Source organism: Sphaerodactylus townsendi, linkage group LG07 (assembly GCF_021028975.2).
Source record: "Sphaerodactylus townsendi isolate TG3544 linkage group LG07, MPM_Stown_v2.3, whole genome shotgun sequence".
Lineage (NCBI taxonomy): Eukaryota > Metazoa > Chordata > Lepidosauria > Squamata > Sphaerodactylidae > Sphaerodactylus > Sphaerodactylus townsendi.
Genome location: NC_059431.1, coordinates 76,147,194 through 76,174,844, shown reverse-complemented (window position 1 = coordinate 76,174,844; position 27,651 = coordinate 76,147,194). Strand labels below are relative to the sequence as shown.

The window sequence follows — 27,651 nt, the reverse complement described above, 5'->3', positions numbered from 1 at the left end:
TTGAGTTGAATGGCTATAAAAATATGTTGCCTCTCTCCTTTGGTCTTGCAAAACCATGACATGGACAGAACTACAGTGGATCTATTTCCCGTATCTAACATAAGCAAAAAGGGGCACAATGTTTATATTATTCCTAAGGTCTATGTTTCTCTATTAACGTTTCTGTGTATAAACTGCAGTGAAGAGTGTAAAACTATTTAGAAGAAGAGTTTGGGTTTATATCCCCCTTTCTCTCCTATAGGAGACTCAAAGGGGCTTACAATCTTCTTGCCCTTCCCCCCTCACAACAAACACCCTGTGAGGTGGGTGGGGCTGAGAGAGCTCCGAAAAGCTGTGACTAGCCCAAGGTCACCCAGCTGGCATGTGTGGGAGTGCACAGGCTAATCTGAATTACAGTCTCAATTACAGTCTAAAAAAATTATTCCTGCAGAAGCAATCATGAATGAGAGCTGACTTCTTCAGATGTACTAAGTGGATCCTCATTATGCTGTTATTTTATTTAAGAGGTATGAATAAAACAAACAGCATGGTCAAGGGTCTATGAAATACAAAAAGCACAGGATTAAATATAATTATGGAAAATTCAAAAATAATTAAAGAAAATACAGAGACTAGTCACTAGGTATGCTAAGTTAATTAATACCTGCCCTGTCTGGGGAGTCTCAGGTTGCGCAAAGATAAGAATCCCAAGTCCCAATTTAAGCCTGAGAGAAAGATGAACACAGAAGGTAAATATAGGATTGCCAGCAGGATATTGGGTGGGTCAGCAATGTGTGTGGGGGAGGCCATCAGTGATGACATGACTTCACTTCCTGGAATTACAATTGATCTACGGAAAACCACAGAGCTTTTAATGATTCCTATAGAGAACGGATGTGAATTTGGGATTTCAGATCCTCTGAAGATGCCAGCCACAGATGCAGGCGAAACGTCAGGAGAGAATGCTGCTAGAACACGGCCATACAGCCCGGAAACCACACAGCACCCAATTTGGGATTTTCTCTGAAAATGATGTCAGCCCTTTCTAAAAATTGCTGACAATGTTTTACTATAGATTTTCCAGCAATTCCTAAACAGGAATGATGTCTGTTTTCCTGGAAGTGATATCATGGCATCATTGATTACCATTTTTATTCATTTTATTTATTATCAATTTTATATACCAAGGCTCTGGACTGTGCACAGCATAAATTAAAACAACACTAATGGAGCATATAAACAAATACAATCACACATAATATAGGCTCCACTAAACATAACATTAAAACCCCCATAAAACAGCATGCCATACAAAAATGTTGGCGTCCAGCTTTAAAATCTTCATAAAAAACCCTCCCAGAAAAGGAAAGGGAGTGGGGACCCCATAGATGTTAAGGGGCCCAGGAGGTAAAGGAGAACAGAAGGAAAACAAAAGGAGGGAGCGCACATCAGTGGCATCCCCTCCCAAAAGCCCAGTGGAACAACTCAGTCTTACAGGCCCTGTGGAACTCACCAAGATCCCGCAGGGCCCGGACAGCTGGTGGTAATGTGTTCCACCAGGCAGGAACCAGGACCATAAAGGCCCTGGCCTGTTTTGAGGCCAGCTGCATCATCGAGGGGCCGGGGACCACCAACAAATTGGCCTCTGCCGAATACAGAGGCCGTGCAGGGACATATGGGGTAAGATGGTTCCGAAGGCACGAAGGTCCCAGGCTGTGTAAGGCCTTAAAGGTTAGCACCCATACCTTATGAATGATTCAGAACTCGACTGGAAGCCAATGCAGATGGCGCAACACAGGCTGGATGTGATCTCTTACAGGCACCTCCTGTAAGTATGTGAGCCACTGCATGTTGGACCAGCTTTAACTTCCGGATCAGGCGTAAGGGTAGGCCCGCATAGAGCGAGTTACAATAGTCTAACCTAATGTTGCATGGATCACAGTGGCAAGATCCAATTGGGAAAGGAAGGGGTCCAGCCGCTGGGCCTGTCGAAGATGGAAAAACGCAACCCAAGTTATATGGGCCACCTGGGTCTCCATTGAAAGAGACGAATCCAGCTGGACCCCAGGCTGTGAACAGAGGAGGTCAGTGCCAATGAAGCCCCTTCCCACTCCGCCGGGAGGGAAATGTTATCTTTCTCTTTCTAGCTGCAAGTGTGGGGTCTTGGTGCTGGCTTTGGCACCATAGTTTGAGAGGTCCAAAATACTGGGCCCATACCACTGCTCTTCCCCACTGGATGGAAACCAAAAAAATTATTTTATAATGGTTTAAATGAAAGGGCTGCTCAGAACAGTACACAAAATGGCCCACTTTTGCAAATGGTATGGTTTTACACTGATCATAGTAATGTTCTTCAACATTTATTATCAGAAATTTATAAGGAAATCAGTCATTTGTCAGTGATTCTGGATTGATTTTATTCCAATTTCAAAGTTCAGACAAACCAAGAATGATGCATGTGCCAATTTTATCTCTTTTATTCATATTTGTTAGGTCACTTTGGCTCTTCAGTTGCCTCCTATTTTATATTTTTGCGATGGATGTATGGAATAAACTTGGTTCTTTTTGGACTGACCTTTGGTCTTATTATGGTGCCTGAGGTAAGGATGATTCAGTGAAGATGCCCGGCCCATTTTTGTCATGTCTCTGATTTAAATGTCAAAGATGAGTCTGGAGTGCTAAAATGTAAAGTAAGAACTGTATCCCTCAGTTAAAATTTCACTGTGAAGAAGATTAGCATCAAACTGTAGATGTAACGGTCAAAAATGGGACAAAAGAGTCTACCTGCATGCTTCAGTCCCCTATACTGTGTTCTCCTGTTCTCAGAAGCAGTTGTGAAATGGTCACAAAGGCTTCCGGGCAAAGGGGGAAGGATAAAGATCCCTTCTACAAACTCTGCTCCTTTGTAGATCTTATAATCCAAGCCATATATTTGAATAGATATTTCAGTGAGGTAATGTGATGATCATTATTTTTAATGAGTATCAAAGGTAATGTTTCACATGCACTTTTAATTTTTTAAAAATTATATTTCTACCTGGCTCATTCCTGGCTTACAATGAGAATTAAAACACAACAGCAGCATAAAATAGTTGACATTAAAACCAAATATATATAATGGTTCTCTACACAGTGCAATCTTCATTCTAAAAATTCATTCTATCCACCTCCTGATATAAATTATCTGATTATTGAGGGTAGGGCGGGGGGTCACACTTGCTAATGTGCAAGGTAAGGGAGACCTGCAAGACGGATTATATGGACTCAAGGGTGGTTCAACCAAAGGCCTGGTAGAACATTTCCATCTTGCAGACCCTACAGAACTGTATAGTATCTTGTAGGGCCCTGGTGTCAGTTGACAGAATGTTCTACCAGGCTGGAGCCAGGACCAAAAAAGCCTCCATGGTGATATGGAGAGATGCAGTCTCAAAGATATGTGGGCTCCATACCGCTCAAGGCCTTAAAGGTCAAAACCAAAATCTTGAACATGATCTGTAATTCCACTGGCAGCCCATGCAGTTCGTGTAATATTGGTGTTATATGCTCTTCCACCATTGCCCCAGTGAGAAGCCTTGCCACTTCATTCTGGACCAGTTTTAGTTTCTGGATTGGCTTCAAAAGTAGATCCGCATAGAGTTACAGTAGTCCAGCCTAGAAGAGACTGTTACATAGATCACTGTGACCAGGTATGAACAGGAAAGGTAGGAAGACAATTATCTGGGCTGTTGAAGATGAAAAAAGGTCACTCTGGCAATATGTGTGACCTGGGGCTTCGTAGACAGGGAGGACTCCAAGCTCTTGACAGATGAGACAGGTGTTAAAGCCACTCTGTCTAAAAATGGCAGTTAGGAACCTTCCACCAACTCTCCCTGACCCAGTCACAGGACCTCCATCATTGCTGGATTCAGCTTTAGCCTTCTGTTTCTCGACCAACCAACACAGCCTCCAGACACCATTCTAAAAAATCTGAAGTGGTAGCAGCTGGCCCTCCATCAACATAAAAAGCTGGGTTTCATCAGCATATTGATGGAAACCCAGTCCAAATTACTGAACATTACCTTTCAATGTAAGCATTAGTTTTAAGCCTATTAAAGGTTAATGATGATGATGATGATGATTAGCAGAAGCAGTAACAGGAAGATGTTTAAAATTACCAGGAAGCTCTACTGTCAGCACTATTTGTGGATCCCACAGATAAGACTACCAAAAGAAGAATGACTTAAAGGAATTATAATGTGAACTAAAATATTTTACACAGCAGCAGAGGTTGGATCCAACCAGTTCTCACCACTTCTCTAGAAGTGGTTATTAATTTTTTTCTGAGTGCCAAGAAGGGGTTACTAAAGCAACCTCCCTGCCCAATAGGGACTGGAGGTGCGTGTGTGCGGCGGCGCCACTGTTTGAATCCCACCACCATTGGAACCTGTTATTAAAATTTTTGGATCCCACCACTGCACAACAGGCCAAGCTTTATTCTACATCAGGTAATTTTAGGGCAACTTCACAAATGATCAGTTTCTTAACATTTTAAAATTATGAGAATGTCTACAAATTGCAAATTCTATCATTCCATTGACCATGATGTTTGTGTGCTGGTCCTTTGTTTGAGAAGGTGATTTACAAAGTGAATGCTTCCCCTCTGTTTGAATGCAGGCACTGATGGGAAAGCCCTATGGCAGCTTAGTAAGAAAAACTGTGCCAAGAGCTGAAGAAGATACTGCGGCGAACTTTGCTACTTTGTACGACTTTAGTGTAAGTGTGCAATCCACAGTGGTCTATTTTTTAATTAGGTAGAATTTTGAATTTTGCTTCTTAAAAACTCATTGTTTGTGTTCTCTAATTTGATATAAGGCATTTAAGCAATTAAAAAAGATACAAATACTAATCATAATCTTGGGTCAAGGGGCACAATTTGGAAGGGATCAGTGGCGTAGCGCCAAAGGAGGAGGCTGCCCTGGGCACATGGAAGTGCAGGGGCATGGCTGGGGCATTCCAGGGGTGTCCCAGGGTGGGGCAGAGGTGGATGGGGGCATGACTGAGACATTCTGGGGTGGGGTGGGGGCAGACAGGGGCATGTCAGGTGCCCAGGGCGTGCATGTGCCCCAGGTGCAGTTCCCCCTCACTCCGCCCCTGGAAAGAATTTATTATGTCATGAACAAAATGTTTATGCCAACTGGACTCCAGAGCTTATGACATATACAATTAATAAAAAGTGAGCCAGTGAAAGCTGTATAATGAATGAATGGAGCTGCATCTGAAAAATGCTCTCCAATTCATTACATCATAAACATAATCTTCAAGGGCCCCCATGCTGAGTCTCTTCAAGCCAATTTCATAAAGTACGTAAACACAATAGGTAGCTTAACTTCAGTAAAGGAGCCTTACATGGTTAACTTGACCCTCTCTGGTTGTCTGAAATAACAAGCTTGCAACTTGACAATGGCAAGAGATCTAAAGAAAGATAATACAGGATATACAAGAATTGAACTGCGTTTCCTTTTTACTTTTTCCAGTTCCAGAGTACTGTTTGCATTGGCAGCTGGAGTGAGATTTTGGAGTCTCTTGTTTTGCTGATTGTGGTCAATTACTGTGGATACATTGCCTAGCAGTTTAAAACGTAGTGAGAGGGGTTTCCTGTGGGATACATGTTATCACAGGTCCCATATCTTATGCAATAAATAACTTTCTGCACCCCGCCCTTGCTGCAAAGCAGCTTCCAGACCAACAGGCTGATAATTGTTGAGGACTTGATCATGCAGTTTCTCCCTTCTTTGACTACACTGTGGCTCCTGATGGGAAGTGACTGTACCAAGTCCGTGCTATTGTCCTGGGTGGTAGGAAAAAAGAGGGCCACTGGCTTCTCTTATTGACAGTACAGATGTCTAATAGATGTGTTACAGTTGCTGGAAGTCAGAAGCTTAGTCAACAACTGTGATCAGTCCCTGAACTCATGTGGGAGGGCCATACAAGGACTGCAGGTGCCTATCCCAGGCCTGGAGGAAGACAGGAGAGAGACCCCAAGCCACTTTGTGAACAGAGCAACCATATCAGGACTAGCAATGAGCATAGTTATTTTAATTTAGTAAATTTTTGGTTTAGGTTTTAAAAACCAGGAAATTTTCAGTAAAGCTGAATGAAGCCAATACAGATTGCCTTTATTTGACTTTTTATTGAAGTTTTTCAGGTTTTAAAACTTGAACTTGAAATTTGCTGGTTCTCCCTGCCACACCTTCTTAAGTCCACGTGGACTTGAGAAGCCATGACAGGAAGAACTTCAACTGAATGCTGAGCTTGGTGTCTCAGCATTCACTTCTCTTCCTCCCCAGTTCATGAGGATTTGAGAAGCCGTGGCAACAGGGAGAACTGAATGCTCATCTCTACCATGCCATACTGAGCACTCAGTTCTCTCAAAGCCAGCTTTTCCCAGGTGCCTGTGGACTTGGGAAATACTGGCGGGTGTGGGAAGAGCACTTCAACTGAATACTGGACTCCCTCCTGGCTGGTGTTTCCCAAGTCCCTGTGGACATGAGAAATGTTGATGTGGGTGGGGGAGCATTTGGAATCCAGCATTTAGCTCAAGTGCCCCCCCCTAGCTCTCATTTCCCAAGTCCACAGGCACTTGGGAAAGTGTGGCAAGGGAAGGGGCTGACCTAAGAGCCAAAACAGCTCACCCCTATTCAGCCTTTTCGGCACCAGGCTTATCAGCTCTGCCAAAGGCTGGATTTTTTTTTCTTTCAGCAATCGGCTTTTTTAGGTTTTTGTAAGACTGAATCATCACCCCGAATCATCACCCCTAAGACTGAATCATCACCCCTAATCAGGACTATTTTCTTCTAACAGTGTATGTGGGTACTAGATGAGGGGGAAAGTAAAAAAAAAAAGCCGATTCCATACAGTAACTGATTCTTCTCATGATGCCTGCATAAGTCCTGCCCCTAATGGCATGTACAACTTCATCCAAAGATGAACCTTTGTCAACTATCCTATTCTTAGAATGTGAGCTAGCAAGTTGTACTAAAGCAGCACAGTCCTAAGATGCCACAACATACTCCACTGAACAGTCTTAGAATGTGAGATAGCAAGTTGTACTAAAGAAGCACAGTCCTAAGATGCCACAACATACTCCACTGAACAGTCTTAGAATGTGAGATAGCAAGTTGTACTAAAGAAGCACTGTCCTAAGATGCCACAACATACTCCACTGAACAGTCTTAGAATGTGAATATCTGCAACTAAAAATCCAAAGATGACACTCTTGGTTTCAGTAAAGCTGAGAACAACTGTATTTCAGGTAGAATTGGTTGGGTCAAAGTGACTGGTCTAGTAACAAGAATAAGGCATAAACACTGACTGTGAAAAGCTGGAAAAATATTAAGTGACAAGTTAAGGAATAGTTTTTGATGCTTCAAGAACATGCTTCAAGAAGGAATCGTTTTTGATGCTTCAAGAACATGAACAGAAAGATTGGGAATAGATCCAAAATGTGTAAAATAGAAAAGCTTCTAGCAACTGAACCTCCAAATATATAAAACTAGCAGGATACCCGTGCTTCACTACGGAGATTATAAAAAGTGCTCCCTCCTTTTCCCTCCCCTTCCTTGCATGCCACTCCTCACTCACTCCCCTTCCCTTGCATGACACCCCTCACTCACTCACTCACTCCCCTCCCCTCCCTCTGCTAGGGTGGGTGGACCATGTCCAGATGCTGGGCCCCCTCCCCTCCCTTGCATGCCACCCCTCACTCCCTCCCCTTCTCTTGCATGGTAAAAAAACTGAAACTACTTAAAAATACTAAAAATATGAACCGTACCTGATAAAATTACCCTTGAAGTTTGAAATGGCATGAATTCATAAAAATAGACATACTGGAAAAATACTGAAAATATAAATGTACTGCATAAAAATACCCCTAAAGGTTGAAATTTAAGGAATTCATAAAATAAAGATCCTTTAAAACCACTGAGAATACTAAAACATAGTGAAAATATAAAAGTTACCTGATAAAAATACCGTGAAAGTTTCAAATGTAATGAATTCATAAACACTTTTAACTGTTTACAAACGGTAGGATGAGTTTCTGTCACAGGATAAAACATTAAAAGGCAAATAATCACCACCCCTAGATTTGTAGTCTACGTAGCCATACTAATAACTTGTTCAGCATACAGTTTTCATTTCTCCCTCAGATTAAGTGCTCAAAACTTCCCTGTAAACAATATTCTTGGTTTTTCTCTCTGGTGAACTAACTGTGGAGCACTCTGAATGCCCCTCTCATGGTTATCATCCCCAACAAAGTATATCTGAAGAAATAACGGCTGCTGCTGGGGTCCCGCCATGAGGCTTCCTATCCTGTGGTAGACCTGTCCCTGCACTTTGAATGTTGGCATGAAATTGCTCTCTTTCACCTCTCGGGCTCCAAAAGACGTCATTTGGAAGCATCCATTGTATTTCCGGGAAGCAGAAAGAAAGTGTTCTGCCATTGGATGCTGATGAGTGAGAAGGCTGTGAAGAGGTTCAGGGTAGGGTTGAATGGCAGGGAGCTGAACTTTACCGGCACTGCAGCACATTCCTGGGGGCTCATCCCGCCATTTGAGAGCATGACACCAAGCACAGGGTGATCGAAGTCCGAGATCAATAACCGTGTCTCCACAGTAATTAATGTGAGATCTATATTCAAAACCCGACAAATATTTCTAGTCCAAGGTGATAATTTGATTTGTAATTTTTTTATTGTATTTGGCTGTAGCGGTCTGGTTAATGTGAGGGTTGTTAGAGGAATACTTTCTCACAGCCTGTCTGTTCACATTGGGGTGACATTCAGCATACTTTTTCACAGCCTCTCTATGAACATCTGGGTTGTTTTTCGCATATTTTGCAGCAGCTTCCCTTACTTGTCTTTTTAAAATCGAATCTGTAAATGCTTTCTGCGTTTAATCCCTCTCCTCCCAGTTTCAACATAAGGAACAGGTTTGTATGTGTTGAGGAGATCGGTGGTAGAATCCAGTTGGGCCACCATTGGTTCAGTTGTGCTTGTTGTTTGGTGGGCTTTATCAGAATTTGTTGATTCGACAAATGGAAGTAGAGTGTCAAAGTGCCCTTCATTAAAGTCTCCTGTGAAACTAATCATTTTTACTCCCTGTACTGCATCCTCAAACTTGGCAAGCAGGCTTTTAACTGTCACCTTTAGAATGTTCACGCAGATGGCCAGAGTTCAACAGTAACGCAGATGGCCAGAGTTCAACAGTAAATGTGTAATAACTCAGTGTAAAACTGAATATTTTGAAAAATCCTTTCTTAGCGAGCACCTAAACCACATAACGAACCGACGTGCCAAATTTCAACATTGTCGGTTCGGTGGTTTTTGAGTTCTGTGCATGAGTCAGTGAGTGGTATTTCACGTTTATATATATAGACTAGTGGGCCTGGCCACGCTTTGCTGTGGCTTTGTGTGGTGAGCTCGGAGGGGAAGGGAGGAGGAAGGGGATAGGCGTTACGGCTGTTTCTTACCGGGTGTCTGGGAATTCTCCTCCTTCCTCTTCCTGTGCGGGCGAGTCCGGCAGCCTACAGTTGAGGCTGGCGTGCACGCGCATGCCGCAGTGAAGGCGGGCAAGCCTCGCCCCCAGCACAGCAGCCCCTGATTGGTCCACCGTGGTTTTTGCAGAAACGTGCAGTTTACCGGGTTCAGGTATGGACTTTTGGCGATTTGAAGGTCCGATTTCCTGCCCACAATGGGGAGGGATGTTGTGGGAAAATTTGGGAGGAATCGGTCCAGTCGTTTCTACATTAGGGCGTGAGGAAACAACACACGGTTAGCTTTTTATATATATAGATGACGGGAGTTGCATAATCGATCTCTTAGATGTTTTCTTTCTTTCAGTGAAATACAGGCTATGGGAATTTCAAATGATAGCAGTGTGGGTGCTGGGATAGTTGGGTGGTGAACACTTTACCTGGAAACCATTTTTTTCATTCAGAATTGCCATTCCCATTGGCTTTCCCACCCACTGGGAAAGGACAAGAACTATTTATCATGAGTCTTCTTGAAATATCAGTGGCATAGCTAGGGGGCTGGAGCCCTGTCCCTCTCCCACAACTGCCCACTGCCCCTGAACTCCTTGAGGAGCTGGGGCAGGGACACAGTTGAACACTGGCCAGTTTGACTCACCCTGCCCTCGAAACCACGTGGAGTTCAGCTCACCCGGGTCCAGCTTTAAACTGCAGGCTCAATCAACGGTCAAACTAAGACCAGGATCAAACTGAGCAACTGGGCTGACCAGCTGTAGCTTTATACTGTTGGCTCTGCCCTCCCAGCCTAATCAGAGGTGGAGCTTGGGAGTGGAGCCAATAGGATAAAGCAGTACCTCAACCAGATGCTGCTGCGTATGCTCCAGCCCAGTAGATAATACAATACTGTGGTTGCTGAAGGCTTTCATGGCCAGATTCAACAGGTTGTTGTGGGTTATCTGGGCTGGGTGGCCATAGTCTGAACAAGATCTAACACAATAGCCACATAGCCCGGAAAACCCATAACAACCAATAGTGTGGTTGGTTATCAAGATTTTCCACTGCAAGCCTGGGGACACTAAGAAAAAGAGATATTAGTTCAACAGGTTGAGCCAAACTGGAATAAGAGCAAAACACTTCTCCCTACAAAATGGATGTCTCATGGAGAGTTTTGGGATCTATCTAGGTTGTCAGGCTTGGGCAGGAAGGAGGTTGGCAGCTGAACTTTTCCCCTGACCCTAAGGTGTGCCTGGCTGATTAATGGGGCTAGCTAATCTCCATTGTGTCACCCTAAGGGGATTTAATCAGCACTCTGAGCAGACCATTATGTACCCTATCTGAACCCATCCCAGAAATAAATCAGTGCTCAAGAGAATACCCAAGGCATTCTCTTCAGTACTGACTACTCTCAAGCCTCTCTTACTCCTTTGTAGGAACCTTGAAAAAGCAATCAACCTCATATCACCTCAGGACCCATCTTGGGGTACAAATACTGGTTCGTCAGCCATGTATTTGTGTTCGGTACCTATACACACACTCCCAATTGCACGTGGGCTCTTTTCTTTGCTCCTGGAAACACTAGTTGTTTTCCTCTTCAGCAGTTTTTCCTAGATGTCTCTTCAAGGCTGGTAACTATCACCAGCCCTAAAACCCAATCCAATTTCCTCCCTTTTTTCTTAGTGAGCTGCTGTATGCTTTGCTTAAAATATATTTCTTAAGCCGTTTCCGCATGGCCTCCAGTCGCCCCCACGCCGCCAAGAGTTCTGGCGGCGTGGGGGCGCAAGCCTCTCGCGACGCAAGCGTGCGAGCAGGCGAAGCGGAGGCCAGCAGGCGGCTCCGCAAGGGCTTACCGCCTCTTCCCCCTTCCCGCCCCACTCACGGTGTCCAGCTCGGCGTAGCCTGCTGGGCGTCGCGCCCACGCTGCCCTCCGACCCTGGAGGTCGGAGGACAGTGTGGGCGGGGCTGCGACGCCCAGCAGGTGACGACGAGGACACCGTGAGTGGGGCGGAGACGGGAGACAGCGTCTTCCCGGCGGCGCGGTTTGCATCGCGCCGCCGGGAAGACGCTTCCTCCCCAACAACAACCCTTTAAAGGGTTGTTGTTTAGGGCGGCCTGACGCCGCCCTGGGGGGAGGGAAGCGGAGTCAGGTCGCCGCTGCTGCGTTGCAGCAGCGACGCCTGTGCGAACGGCGGCCTGGGGGCGGCGTTTTTACCGCCCCCAGGCCGTCGTTAATGGGCCGTGCGGAAACTGCCTTAGTCAGCTGTTGTATGCTCTTATTTTGTTAGTGAGCTGTTGTATGTTCATTGCTGAAAATATATTTCTTGTTTTACTATTTTTATTTTAATAAAACTCTATTTTAATTGTACAACTGCCTGCTTCTTTGAGAGATTTTCACCCAGGACTGTCCTAGTATACATAGGTTATTGATCTAAGTTACCTGCTCTTGCTCTCTATTTCCAGCTATTTCCCCACAACTGAACTGGAGAGTGCTACTTAGGGTAACATAGAAGGAGAGGAACTGAGGGAGGTGATACCTGTCCCAGCTTCAGAACAGATGAAGGTGGGGTTGAGACAAGCTTTGACCCTGGGGAAGCATGCATATGGGGTCTATCATGAAGAAAAGTGTTTATCTACCCTCTATTCTAATAGCTCAGCAGTTAATTTGAAGAAGAGTTCTTACATTTGAGAAGTTGGCAAACCCCGTGGGGTCTGGCTTCTCTTTGCCCCTCCTCCTTGTCTATAAAGGAAGCTTTTCTTCCTTTCTACTATCTTGCAATTGTCCTTCCTATCTGCCTTTCTAAATGTTCCTCTGATTTGCATAACGATTTGCAAGGAGTGTGTGTGTGTGTGTTATAAAATTAGTGCCATCCTAAATGTGCAAAGAGTTACACATTACATTGCATTTTTATTGGTATTAGTTTTCTGTTTCTTCCACAGTATTGCTTGAAGTTGCTTGTTAAGATTTTCTAAACTGCTGCTTTTCAGGGCTTCGCACAATATTCTGTGCTCTTTTATGGCTATTACAATAATCAGAGAACCATCGGATGGCTGAAGTTCCGGCTGCCTCTCTCCTATTTTCTTGTAGGATTTGGATGCATTGGTTACAGTTTCATGGTTGTCATCCGCACGTAAGTAAAAATTAAGACCAGGAAATAGATTTATTGGCTGTTGCCCTGTCCCACCCCCAAGGCAGAACCTCTTGGTAATCTACAATAATTTCAAATTGTCAAAAACAATTATACATGAAAAACTGGTTTTTACTTTCTAAAGATTAAAACTCCAATTAAACCAATTTCAAATATCAGTTTAAACTCATCTATTGTGTCATAATGACAAAATGAAAGCCTATTATCACTTTCAACCTGTGTGTTGCGAGAATTTGGAGTGGTTTTTGGAGGGAGGGGAACTGAGCAAGAACCCAGGGATTATTTTAGTATTATGTATTTTAGTATTATGTCTTATTTTAGTATTATTTCTTATGTCTTATTATGTATTATGTTCTTATTTATAGTGTAATGTTGATATTAATTTATTCATACTAGAAGGGCTTTTATAGTCTGGCAGAGGTGGGAAAAGCATAGCACATTTTCCATGCAGCTAGGAAGTGTGAGGTAAATGTGTAACTGAAAGAATAGTGATGTCAACCCTTTCTAATCCATTTCATCTAACACTGTGTCAAATATAATTACAGAAATTACAATCATTCCTCTTGCAAGCAGAGGAAAGATGGCTCGGGAACCAATTGTGAAGCATCTCAATGCATAAGTAGTCAATAGCCATAAACAAGACTTTAGTGGCTCTATTTTTCAACAATTAGTGCCATTATGTGAAGGATCTGCAAAGATTTGCATAGAGGGTGGCTGTATCTCATTTACCCCTTTCCTCCACTGGCAGCCCTGTAGATGCCCCCTTTTTCTTGTTTCCTCCTCTCCTTCCTTCCTACCAGCCAACATAACTTTATTTGCCCCCTGCCCAATCTTCTGCTTTTCCTTCCCTTTTCCTGGCAGTCAGAAAAAAAACTTAAGTTGTAAAGTGCTGGATGTTGGGCCCAGGTGCATGGTGTCAGCCACTGGGCACTGTCGCACTGTCAGGTACCCTGAAGAACTTGTGTGGGAGACCTGACTTTCTTCTGTATTCCATACCCCACACTAGTCCCTCTTTCCCTCCTTCTAGATTTCCTTTCCTTTCCTCTTTCTTTTCTTTCCTTCTTGCCTACTACCCAGCCTACCTTTTATCTGTCCCCGATCTTTGGCTGTAAACTTGACTTGCAGTATTTAAGAGAAACAGAAACCAAGTGATGTCAAGCTTTACAGCCAGTAAACTCATATGGCTCACTGTTACAGGCCTATTAGCTTCCAAAACACGCCTGATTAACAAATAAAGGATGTCAATGCCTATGACACATTTTTTTACCCAGTTATAAGGGGGTTATTAGAAATTTCTTTGATATGTATTTGTGAAGATTCTTTTGATTTAATCAGGAAATTATAATTGAATGACTGATTGGCTGTTGATTAGTAAATAAAAAAAAATAGAGGGCAATCCCTGGGGTCAAAACAAGATTATGAATTAATGGCACAATTATTTATGTTTTGAAATTTTGTTGGTTCTCGGGTGTTAATAGCCTAGTGTTAATAGAATAAAAGAGAAAACATGAACAACCTTTTGTTTTGAAACTTAAATTGGAAGTTGTCTTGAATTACTCAGAATTTAATTTCTCTGGATTACACAGTAAATGGAAGATATTTCTGTCAGTGGAATGGAATGGGTTTCCTTGTCTCCCCATTCCCCATTCCTGCTGCAGCCTGAAATGCTTCCCAATTTCTTGGGGCCTAACAGATAAACTGAGGGTCTGTAGTGGGAGAAGGGCATTGTTGGAAATTGGCTCTTCTTTCTATTAGTTGAACTTTACTGTGGGGTGCAAGCCAGTGTGTTGGTGTTTCGGTGATATGTATAAGCCGAGTTTTTCAGCCCTGTTTTAAAGGCTGAAAAATGCCCTCTCGGCTTATACACGAGTCATTGCTTACCAGCTGGCTCTTCAGGCCTCTGCCGAGGCTGGGGGTGTGGCCGGGACAACCTCACTGCAGCTGCACAAGCCGCTTGTTGCTGCCCTCCTCGGAGGGTGAAGGGGAACCCTGGCTGGCTGGGCTTCCTCAAACTCAGGAGGCAGAGGGAGCTCCTTATTTGGGCAGTGACTCCCCCTGATGTCATTGCCCAGATAAGGAGCTCCCTCCACCTCCTGGTTGCCGGGGCTTCCTCAAACTCAGCGGGGAGGTGGAGGGAGCTCCTTATTTGGGCAATGACATCAGGGGGAGTCACTGCCCAAATAAGGAGCTCCCTCTGCCTCCCGGCTTCCCACCTTCAGCTTATATGCGAGTCAATACGGTTTCCCAGGTTTTGGTAGTAAAGTTAGGTGCCTCGGCTTATACACGAGTCGGCTTATACATGAGTTTATACGATTAATGTAATGGATTTATTAAATAATGTGTAGGTAACAGGAATAAAAAACTGAGGTAGAAAGTACATTCAAATGTTTTTCGTGCTTTCAGAATGGCAAAGAATGCAGATGATGGTGGTGGTGGTGATGACACAAGTTTTAACTTCAGCTGGAAAATGTTCACAAGCTGGGATTACTTGATTGGTAATCCTGAAACTGCAGACAATAAATTTGCATCTGTAACAACTAGTTTTAAGGTAATATATGGCCTGTTGGAAGGAAGTGTACTGCTTTTTCTACACAGTAGCAAGAAAGAATAACAAATCACTTTAGTAATAGTAAATAGTCACATAATAATGTTATCTTATTAGTTAGAATTTATAGTAATATAATTTATTGCAATAAAATATTACGACATTAAAACTAGTACCTTGATCACTTACCATTTCTTTATTTAGATTTTTATACCTTCAACATGCCAGCCCTAAGCCGCTTGTAATGTCATTTTTTCCATTTTACCCTCTTAACAGCAACCCTGTGAGGAAGATTATGCTGAGGGTGTCTGATTGGTCCAGTCACCCACCCAGCTTCCATGGCCGAGGGGGGATTTGAACCAGGGTCTTCCAGATCCTTGACCTATACTCTAACCACTGCACAAGACTAACTAAGGCACATGGGAAGAGTAGTTAGCCTACAGGACATTCTTTAACAATGTGTTGTCTTAAGGTTTTGCTATATATTATATATTTTATGTTACAAATTATACAATTTGTGTCTCTTTTATGGCCTTGTAACCACCCCTTAAATATTGTCTGCCAAGTAAATGTCAAGATGTGCCATCATCCCATGGTTTAGGAATGATCTGGTGCTTGCACAAGGGACTTCCTTTACCTTTTAAAGGTGGGTGGAGGGAACAGAGTCCCCACATCCCCTCATAAAAAGGCTGACCAGGGGCAGGGAGGCCACTCTCCCTGTTGTTCAGTAAGGAAATTTCTTGCAAAACCAGAGTCAAAAGAGTTATACTTTTGTGTTACATATGAATATTTTGAAATGTTTACAATGCAGTTTTTTCCCCTTTTAACTGAAAATGATGTTTTGCATCCTTCCTTTAGCAGGCAAACAAAATTCAGGCAATCAAATTCCATATCAACAAGTCCCCTTAATGTCTCTGATTTCCTTATAAACCACTGGCAATTAGAGAGTAGTGAAACTAATGGTACCATCAACTAGCTAACATTCAGTTAGTGGAAATGAAAGTCTAGTGGCACTTTAAAGGCCAACAACTTTTATTTCAAGTGCCACGACTAGACTTTTATTTTGCATTAACAGACTGATGCAGTTTCCCCTTTACAATTAACATACTATGGCAGACTGATTATTCAGTTCTTAAAAACGAGAAGCCAGATGCAGGTTCAGAAGCAGCTACTTGGTTACAAAGGATAAGGCAGGCACAAGGGTTGTATAATTCATAATGAGACTCTGTACAGCACCTTGAGGGCCAAACTACATGTAATGTTGCAATCCTATAATTCCAAACATGTAATTTGGCCCTATGTCAGGCATGCTAGAGGAATGGACTGTTTTGTCAACAATCCCAGTGTAGTTTGAAGATAAGACTGAGCGTGGTGTCATGGTTAAGAGCTGGTGGACTCTAATCCGGAGAACTGGATTTGATTCCCCACTCCTCCACATGAGGCAGACTCTTATCTGGTGAACAAGATTTGTTTCCCCTCTGCTATTTTCCTGCTGGGTGATCGTGAACTAGTCACAGTTGTCTCAGAACTCTCTTAGCCCCACCTACCTCACAAGGTGTCTGTTGTGGGAAAGGAAAGTACCTTGTAAGCCACCTTGAGTCTCCCCACATGAGAGAAAGAAGGGGTACAAATCCAAACTTCTTCCCTGTTGGGGTGAAGCCACCAATGGCCCTTGTACCATCTACAACCCTAATCAAAGGAGTTGATGTTTTCCAGTATGCTTATTTACATGAACCTTTTTCTTATTTGTCTCAAATAAGTACAGGAAGCAATTGTGGAGGAGCAGGAGAGCCGAAAAGAAGAGAATGTCCACTTGGTCCGATTCCTGAGGGTCCTTGCTAACTTCTTTGCATTTTGCACACTGGGTGGGAGTGGTTATCTCATCTTTTTCGTTGTGAAGCGATCCCAGCAGTTTGCTTTGGAAGACATGGAAAACCTCGGATGGTGGGAGAAAAATGAAGTTAGTCCCAGCATGCTTTAAAAATATGGTTATGATAGAAGACTTGAATTTTACTCTACAAGATGATGAAGTTGTAATTCTTTGGGATTAAGAAACAAATCTTTTAAAAAGGAATTGTCATTTGTTTCTTTGTGATCTCTATAATGACCTATAGTTAGGTGGAAAGGCCAAAAAAGGTCTTCCACAGACTGTGGAAAACTAAACTAAGATTTTTGTCAATTGCTAGGCATTTGCGGCCAGATGTGCAGAGGCTTCCTTTGGATTGAAAATGGGCCGTAGCCCTTTATTATTATTTTTTAAATTTTTTATTAAAAAAATGAAATTAATAACAGTACAACAAAAACCATTAAACCACAAATGGTTAAGAAATAAAGGGTAAACAACAGAAATTATGACTACTTAAAAACAGTATTATATTAAAAAAAGAATTTTTCATGCATCCTGTATTGTTCTCTATAATGCATTGTTGCGTTATAGCTCGACTTCCTAGTCTTCACGAGAGAAAAATTACAACATGTAGTTTGTCTATTTTATATCATAGAACAAATTAAAGGTATAATATTTCTGTCTTTTATAACAAAATAAATCTACTCTAAGTGATATTTTGCTGATCCTCAGCGTCTAATAGTATTAATGTTATTGTTCTGTTATATGAAAGGTTTTCTATATCTACAATAAAGTAAATTCTTGATGCTATTCCTGCTAATCTTATTAACTACAAACACATGAATTTATAAATTTCTTAATCAAGGAAAGTGTGGCTCCAGTGGTATTCCATTAGTTCTGTTTTCTGTTTTGACTGGTGATTTCTATCTTCTCTCCTTTAAGTATTGTTGTAGTGGGTTCCATATCGCTTCATACCGTTTTTCAGAAATGTTTTGTCCATATTTCTGAGTTCAGTTATTGAGTCAATCCAGTCTTTACATTTTGGTGTCTTGTTCCCTTTCCAATTCTTTGCTATCTGTAATCTTGCGGCCGTGGCAAAATACAGAAAAAGATTAATATTTTTCGGCGCTACATTATCTTGAAACACCCCCAAAAGATAATTTTCTGGACACATCTTAAATTTATGACATAAAATCTTTTGGGTGATTTTATGAATTTTCCTCCAAATTTTTTTGATTTTGGGGCACGCCCACCACATGTGGAAGTAGGAACCAAGTTGAGGGATGTTTTTTATCTATTTGGGCTAGTTTCTGAGGTGTTACATACCACCTGTGGAATACCTTATAGTAATTCTCTTTTAGACTCATACATAAGGTGAACTTGCCATGCCATCTCCATGTTTCCTCCCACTTTTCATAGTTTATATTTTTGCCTAAGTCCTGGGCCCATTTTATCATCATGTCCTTGATCAGCTCTTGTTCTAATTCAAGTTGTAGTAAATACTTATAAATCCTGCTGATCATTTTTTTATTCGGATCCCATATTACTTTGTCAAAACTGTTTTGAGCTTTCTCTATTCCTCCAATTTGCTTGTCTCTCTCAAGTTCTTCCCTGATTTGGAAGTAGAGAAACCATTGACAGTCTACCGAACCAGTTTTAATTTGGTCTCTTGGTTTAAGAGTTGGTTGATTATTTTCCCATGTGAGAATGTCTGAGTATCTTAGCCAGTTTTTACCAACTAGACCTTGTTTGTTTTGCAAGGCTTCCTGTCTTGAGATCCATGAAGGAATTTTTGGATACAATCTCGGGCGATATTTATTCCAAGTGTTTAACAGAGATTTTCTTATTATATGGTCTTTGAAATTATTTATCGTTTTTTTTAATTCGGCCACAGATAATCGTGCCAGCCCCATACATTGTCGAAGCCTTCCAGACATAATAATTGGTCATTTTCTAGATATATCCATTCTCTAGTCCACATTAAAGAGCAAGAGTCATAATATAATTTTAGGTCCGGGAGGGTGAGTCCCCCTCTTTCTTTACTGTCTATTAGAGAGGAGTATTTTATCTTAGCTTTTTTCTTTTTCCAAATGAACTGAATTATCTCTTTTTTCCACTTTTGGAAGACTTTTGTTGAGACAATGATGGGAATATTTTGGAAAAGGTATAGCATTTTGGGGAGCACCATCATTTTAATTAGTGCTATTCTGCCCATTAGGGAAACCATTAAGTTTTCCCATTTTTTCAGATCCAGTTTAATTTCGTTCCACACTTTGTCATAGTTGTTGGAAAACAAATTCCTATTCGATTTTTCTAAAGTGATCCCAAGATATTTTATCTTGTTAGCGGTTTGTATTTCAGATTGCTGTGTCAATTGGTATGTTTTGTCTTTCGATAAGTTCCAGAGAAACATTTTTGTCTTGTTTTTATTAAGTTTAAAGCCTGCCAGCTGGGGTGTCAGGCTCGCCTGCAGAGGCCTTTGCGATATGCGTCGCAATATATATATATATATTGCACTCAATACTCAACACACACACACACATACTTATAATATTATTTTTAATATGGTTTCTCAATCTTCTAGATTCCTAAGGTGTTTCATGAGTCAGGTGTAGCTCCCTTTTTTGCTTTTCTGTTTATTTGATGGTTTCAGTAGGAGATGTTTCCATGTAAACCAAAGAAAAAAAGAGTTAATGCTCAAAAGCATATTTTAATTTTGCTTCCAGAAGACAACCTGCTGTCCAGTTTCCTCAGTTTTGCAGTATTATACTAAGGGTTCTCTTGAACACAATTACAGTCTTCTTTGGTGAGAAGATGCATTCCAGGTTATAAATGTGTGGCTATTTCTATATCATGGTTCTTTTACATTCAGGCTCTAAAAGCCAATTAGATGTCATAATTAGAGCTGAACCAAAACATGTCTTTAGTTTTTTGGGTACCTTAATTGTTGAGAAATATTATTTTCCCTAAGTATCTTATTAATCAGTTTATTCATTTAGAAATGTTTATATCCTATCTTTGAAAAGTGATAATTTATTACAAAAATATAATTAAAATATTAAACTTTTTATCTGCAGCTCATTTTGAATCACAGTTTGGTTCTGAGGCTGTAAATAAATAAATAAAACCTTCTGATTTGGAAAAAAGTTGAAATTATGTTCACATGAATGATAGCTCTTTATTGTTGCCTTTTGGAGGTGGATGTTAGGCAAAACTATTAGCGCTGTAGGCACCATGGGTTGTGAGAATGTGATTTATACATGCTGAACTGTTTACTCTTCATGAACATGTTATTTTAATGGCGAGTGGTTAGAATTAAATATTAATTTTTGATGCTGGCATGCTGGAGATTGCTTAGAGCTAGAATTTAGACTTGGCTACAGTTCGTGTCTTGTTCATTAAAAATCATACATCATGTAGGATCCAAGAAAGCACAGCTTCATTATAGAGTATAATTTACCAGTGTCAGCAGGGGCATACCTAGGCGAACTGGCGCCCGGGGACAAAACCTGAGTTTGGCGCCCCCCCCCCAGCGTATGGGCAGCCACCCTCCCCCACCATGACCAAACAATGATTTTTTGTACCAGATCACAAAACACCTCCCACTCCCAGCAAAACATACATGGCTCTCTCCCCACCAACTCTTTTCCTAATTTCCTAATCACAACAACCCTATGAGGTAAGTTGTTAGCCTGAGAAACAACTCCAAGCCAGTGCAAGTGGGTATTAAGCATGTAAATCATGCCCAGCAAAACAAATGTCAGCATCAATTCTCACAAAACACCTCCAGTGGAATCCACCCCTAAACAGCATCACTTTCAATGGTGTTTAAACTAGGGAGCTTAGATTCTTCTTTTAAATCCACCTTAAAGGGAGAATCTGGGTTCCCCAGTTAAAACAAAATTGAAAGTGATGCTGTTTGGGGGTGGATTCTCCCCCACCCTGAAACAACATCACTTTTGAGGGTTGGAGATTCAGATGAAACAAATACCAGATTCAGCTGGAATCTGGGCAAATTTGGGCACATTCAGACCAAAATTGTCCTATTATGTCCTGCCCAAATATGAACAAATGTGAATGCAAGGTATTTGGGCTTTTCAGGGCATCATCCAGAGACTGTCCTGATGAAACCACCAGAGTTTGGTGATGCTTAGTTCAGGGGCAGCAAAGTTATGGACGCCCAAATGGAATGCCCCCATCCCCATTGTTTTCAATGGGAGCTAACATGAGATGGGAGCTATCCATTTGAGGGACCATAACTTTGGTCCCCCTGAACATAACTTCACCAAACTTGGGTGGCATCATAAGAATAGTTACCAGATGATACCCTGAATTTTTACTATCACTAGCTTTAAAAATACATCCCTTCTAGGCACCCCAAGAATTTTGCCCAAGATTCTTTGTTTTGCAGTGACTTTGCTCCATTGTAGCCAATGAGGAATTTCTGAGGCAGGCTGCACATTTTTGAAGGTAGAGGCACCAGAATTTCAAGGTGGCTCCAGGAAGCCCTCCTGGTAATAGCATCCATGTTTGGAGACCTTTGCTTCTGGGGGTTCAATTTTATGGGCCCCCAAAAGGCTTATTTTGTTTCCCCGCTCCTGCACATGAAGCCTGCTGGCTGAGTTCTCTCAGAACTTCTCAGCACCCCCACCCACCGCCAAAAGCAAAGCTCACCAAGCTTAGTTGCTATTAGTCAAGGCCTCTTGGAGCCACCTTGAAAGTCTGGCGCCTCTATCTTCAAAATTGTGTGGTCACAGCTTACACACTCAGAGATTCCCCAGAGTCTGCCAGGCTTTTCAGCAAGTTCTGTGGTGGGAAAAATAAAAATAGACTTCAATGGGGCTTTCTGTTATGCCTAGCTGGCTCTGTGGTAGAGGTTTCAACAGGAGGCACTGTGGTAGTGGTCTTTCTCTGGGTGGGGGCACTTATTTCCTGCAGTGCTGCTTGTGTGAGTCTCCTGAAAGGAACCAGCCAACTTTGCTAAAGTTTGCCTGGGATGGCCAAATGCTGTGGGCATCAGGTTCACCTTCAACTCGGTGCCCACAGCATTTTCCTCTTCCACACACATTTTAGCAAATTTGGCTGGTTCCTTTCAGGAGACTCACACCAGCAGCCCTGCAAAAAATAAGTGCCCCCACCCAGAGCAAGACGACTTCCACAGTGCCTCCTGTTGAAACCTCTACCACAGAGCCATCTGGGCATAACAGAAAGCCCCATTGAAGTCTATGGTGGGAAAAGTAATTTTTCCCACCACAGAACTTGCTGAAAAGCCTGGCAGATTCTGGGGAATGTCTGAGTGCGTAAGCACTGGCTGCACATTTTTGAAGATAGAGGCACCAGACTTGCAAGGTGGCTCCAAGAGGCCTTGAGTAATAGTAGCATCCAAGCTTGGTGAGCTTTGCTTCTGGAGTGGGGGGGGGAGTTGAGAGAGTTCTGAGAGAACTCAGCCCACAGGCTTTCATGTGCAGGAGCAGGGAAACAAAATAAGCCTTTTGGGGGTCCATAAAATTGAACCCCCAGAAGCAAAGGTCTCCAAACCTGGATGCTCCCTCCTGAAGCCACCCTGAAAGTCTGGTGCCTCTATCTTCAAAAATGTGCAGCCTGCCTACACACTCAGAAATTTTCCATTGGCTACAATGGAGCAAAGTCACTGCAAAACAAAGAATCTTGGGCAAATTTCGTGGGGTACCTGAAAGGGGTGTATTTTTAAAGCTAGTGACACCAAATTTTCAGGGTATCATCTGGTAAGTATTCTTATGATGCTACCCAAGTTTGGTGAAGTTATGTTCAGGGGGACCAAAGTTATGGTCCCTCAAATGGGTAGCCCCCATCTCATGTTAGCTCCCATTGAAAACAATGGGGATGGGGGCATTCCATTTGGGTGTCCATAACTTTGCTGCCCCTGAACCAAACATCACCAAATTTGGATGGTATCATCAGGACAGTCTCTGGATGGTACCCTGAAATTTTGGTGCCGCTAGCTTTAAAAATGCACCCCCTGCAGGCCAAAACGTGAAAAACACTAAAAAATTTAAAACACACAAACGACCCTGAAATGTTGGCGCCCCCCACGTGACCAAATGGGGGGCACCTGGGGACATAGGGTACCCCCTGTCCCTAGGCAGGTACACCACTGAGTGTTAGGATATATGACATGTGATGGTGAATCTCTTTGTGCGAAACTTAGTCACAGTTACAGCTTGGTGGAAATTGGCAAGCTGCATTATTGAAACTAGAGAATGGATAAATGAGATCAGTGCATTGATTGCTATTTATTACAAATTTTAAAACAATATAGGTTTTTTTCCAATTGGAAGTCATCCCTCACTTCAGATTGTCCAGTACTCGTGGTGTTATGATCCTCAAATGAGATATTCTTCTTGATTTGTGTGTGTGTGTGTGGGGTGTGTGTGTGTGTTATTTTTCAATTTTTGGTTCAGCCACATTCTCAGTGTATCTCATTTTAAAAAGATAATCTCATTAAGAGATTGCACTTATTGAGAGATGGGAAGTAATTCAGATAACAAATATCATTCCATTTGCACAAATTTCTTTGTCACCATGTACTTGCAAAGTGTTGCTCTCCATATAAGAAATTAAAGGTATTGGGGCGGGGGGGGTGGTGGTGTTGCAATTATTTTTGTTACATTTCTGGCTGAGATGCATTGTAATATAGCCTGACTCTGTAATTTGTGCTGTTGTAAAACCTTTTTTTTAGTCTCAACTGTGAAAAGGGAACTATCTGTGTAAAATAAAAAGAAATAAATTTACCTGTGTTCATCAAATATCATAGTGTTTTAACCTAAAAACTTTCTTTATGTACCACCAGTAGAAGAAATACGTACATAGAATGAAATCTTTAAATATTTTCCCCCCAGGTGAACATGGTCATGTCTCTCCTTGGAATGTTCTGTCCTACAGTATTTGATATAATTAGTATTCTGGAAAACTATCACCCTCGAATAGCTCTACGGTGGCAGCTGGGGCGCATCTTTGCTCTCTTCCTGGGCAACCTGTACGTATTCATCATTGCTCTGATGGATGAAATCAACCTTAAGGCAAGGAAGGTCACCTTTCCTTTAATGTATGTTGACTTGCAGTTTTTGATAAGGAGGTCTCAGACTGAAGTGATGGTCTTCAGAAAGTACAAGATATACTTTGTGTGTCCTGATAGCTAATCATTACTAATGAGGTAAATCCAGTGGTGGGATCCAAAAATTTTAGTAACAGGTTCCATGGTGGTGGAATTCAAACTGTGGCGTAGCGCCAATGGGGCTGGGTGGGGCATGACAGGGGCGTGGCTGGGAATTCCAGGGTGGGGCATTCCTGGGCGGAGCTGTGGCAAGGACGCAGCCGCTGCGCCGGTCCTTGGGCAGGAAACGAATGCACGCAGGCGCAAGCTGCCTCGCACGCCGGTGCACCTCCTGCTAGACTGCTTCAAATTCTGCGCGCTACTGCTGAGAGGAGGGGCGTAACTAAGGCAAAAATCACGTGGCAAAATCACCAATTAGTAACCCCCTCTCGGCACACACAAATAATTAGTAACCTACTCTTGGGAACCTGTGAGAACCTGTTGGAGAACTCTTGGGAACCTGTGAGAACCACCTCTGGGTAAATCAAACTTAATGTATTCCACTTTCAACTAAAATTAATCATGACTTACCATACTACAACAGGAAACATATCATTTTCATGAATATTGCCTTTTCCAAATAAATAAACAGGAAAGGCTTCACTGATTAACATGAATTGTTTTATGACAATTCACTCCCAGTGGTCTCTTTTTCTTCTTCTTCTTTGGCTATATTTTCCTTGAGGGGGTTAGCACTGACATTTTCTTCACCAAATAGCTCAATTTTGGACATTTTCAGGGGTAAGGTTGACAGCACTCATGTCTTTAGCAACTCTGTCCATCCATTGTTTCTTTGGTCTTACACGTGGGTAGAGGCCTCCAGGGTCAAAGTTTAGGGCCATTTTTGCAACAGAAGTCTCCTCCAGTCACATAATGTGCCCGTACCACCAGAGCTGTGCCTCCCTCATTTTCTTTGTAATTGGTGTAGTTCCAAGTCTTTGTTGTATGTCTTCATTTGTAACACGATCAATTCATTCCCAGCGGTGTGTCCAATAAAACAACACAGACCAAGACCAAGGGCATTGCGATGGAGCAGCACCACCCTGCCACACCTTCCAGTCTTACCAAGGCAGGGAAACCACCCACTGACCAGGCTTGTCAGATTTTTCCTGCCTTTTTCCTTTCAAGGACTGAGGTGCTTCAGGAATAGTAGTTTGGTGACAAGAAGCTCATTACCTCAGCCCTGTTATTATCCATGAGGGTGAAGGAAAGCCTTTTTTTAAAAAAAACTTGCTTGGCAAACCCTTTTATAAGGCACATCAGAATAACAATACTGAGGAAGAAATCGCTTAAACAGAATAAAGCAATTATTTAACAAGATTGGAGATGGGACTGGGAAAACTGAATCCATCGAAGACGGAGATCCTTTGGCTTGGCCGTGGGGGGGAGGTTGGGAACTTTCAGCCGCCGGTGTGGGAGGGGATCTCATTGGCGCCGACCCCCTCCATTTGCAGCCTGGGGGTCCACCTGGATTCATCTCTTTCAATGGAGACCCAGGTGGCCCAAATAACCCGGGTTGCGTTCTTCCATCTTCATCAGGCCCGGCGGCTAGCTCCCTTCCTCTCCCACGCAGATCTGGCCACTGTGATCCATGCAACGGCCACCTCCAGGTTAGACTATTGTAACTCGCTCTACGCAGGCCTTCCCTTGCGTTTGATCCAGAAACTGAAGCTGGTCCAGCATGCGGCGGCTCGCCTGCTCACAGGGGGCGCCTATCGTGATCACATCCAACCTGTGCTGCGCAGCCTGCACTGGCTCCCAGTTGAGTTCCGAATCATCTTCAAGGTGTGGGTGTTAACCTTTAAGGCCTTACGCAGCCTGGGACCCTCGTATCTTCCGGACCGCATTACCCCATATGTCCCTACTCAATTTACTGGTGGTTCCTGGCCCCTCAATGATGCGGCTGGCCTCCACTCGGGCCAGGGCCTTTTCAGCCTTGGCCCCTGCCTGGTGGAACACTCTCCCTCCAGCTGTCCGGGCCCTGCGGGATCTTGGTGAATTCCGCAGGGCCTGTAAGACTGAGTTGTTCCACTGGGCTTTTGGAGTGCCCAGCCGTTGATTAGGTGCCCCTTCTACTCTATTCCTCCGGTTTTCGGAGTCCCCCTGTCATCTAGGGGACCCACTTTTGTTACTGTCTTGTTCCCCCTTTTTTGGGAGGGTTTAATCTGGAGTATTGCTGACGCCATTTTACTGAATTACTGCTGTATTTTAAATATTTAAACTTTTAAACTTACATTTTAATTTAATGGGGTTTTGTTTATATACTGTATGTGGAATCCATGTTGTACACCGCCCAGAGCCCTTTGGGGATTGGGCGGTATAGAAATTCCATAAATAAATAAATAAATAAATAAATAAATAAATAAATAAATAAATAAATAAATAAATAAATAAATAAATAAATAAAAGTGAATAATTTGGAGAAAGGAATGGCTAAGGCAGGATGACACAACAACGACTTAAGAATACTTGTTCAGTTTCACTTCTCAATCACAGTTGAGCTTAGATGTTATTCTGTTTCTTAGCTGTTTCACAGATTGTACAGTTCCTTACCCTTAGACATTCTGGCTAATGGCTTGTTCTCACTCAGGGTTCTAACACTGGTCTGTTACATAGACTCAGTACCCTCACTCAGCCCTCTCCATCAGAAAACTAGCATAAAGCAAACTACTGAGGTAAATCAAAGTAAAACCCCATACCCCAGACCACCGGATATTACTGGAATTCCTCTTTCCCTAGAAGATATTCCTTCCTAGTTTATGTGGCCCTTCAGTTTTGCCTTCCAAGAAGCCCCTCCACCATTTTTCCCCAGTCTGTGTATGTTTGCTTTTATACAGCGCTCAGGCTGATAACAGTAACAGTCACACATTTGGACTAAAATAGTCCTCTCAGAGTTGTTATGCTTCTAACACAATTAAGGCATGCAGCTCTTAACAGCAGGAACACTAATGACCCAAAAGCCCCTCATGTTTTACATGGGAAGACATCCTCCTCCCTTCTGGTAACATCAATACACTTCACCCAATCAAAGTGCAGGGTTGCCTCAGTTAGTCAGGTGACTTCCCTGTTCCCAGGCCTCTAATGGTCCCTGACAGAGTTGCACTTTTAAAATACATATTTCTCCTTTACAGTCCATCGCAGGCACCACTAAAATAATTAAAACCAATTTTAAATTGGGCATTGGGGGTTTCCGGGCTGAGTAGCTGTGGCCTGGTAGTTTTTGCTCCTTAAATTATATTAAATAAATAAATTAAATAATCTTAAATAATTAAAACATAATGAAAAATGAGAACAGTAGCCAGGAGCAACAAATTAATGAAATAAAACTATCCTGGAACTGTCTGAGGGTCAAAACTGACCCAGGAGAATAAAATTGTCTTCACCAGGCCCCTAAACATCAAGAAGGACTTGCATCTGCAAATGTTTCTTTTGTGCCATAGGCAAGGGGCCACCGTAGGAAAGGTCCCCTCAACACCAGATAGTATGGTGTTTAACAGAA

At 42.5% G+C, this 27,651-nt stretch overlaps 1 protein-coding gene across 1 annotated transcript in view; it reads left to right on the top strand.

Moving 5' to 3' along the window:
* The window catches only part of TMC1 (transmembrane channel like 1), a 66,640-nt gene that overhangs the window by 22,052 nt on the left and 16,937 nt on the right, over positions 1-27,651 (top strand). The window contains exons 7-12 of the mRNA XM_048504380.1: positions 2,473-2,579; positions 4,633-4,731; positions 12,469-12,611; positions 15,033-15,177; positions 16,940-17,134; positions 23,899-24,078. Of these exons, the coding sequence (XP_048360337.1) occupies positions 2,473-2,579; positions 4,633-4,731; positions 12,469-12,611; positions 15,033-15,177; positions 16,940-17,134; positions 23,899-24,078 (869 nt within the window). The remainder of the gene's footprint in view (positions 1-2,472; positions 2,580-4,632; positions 4,732-12,468; positions 12,612-15,032; positions 15,178-16,939; positions 17,135-23,898; positions 24,079-27,651) is intronic.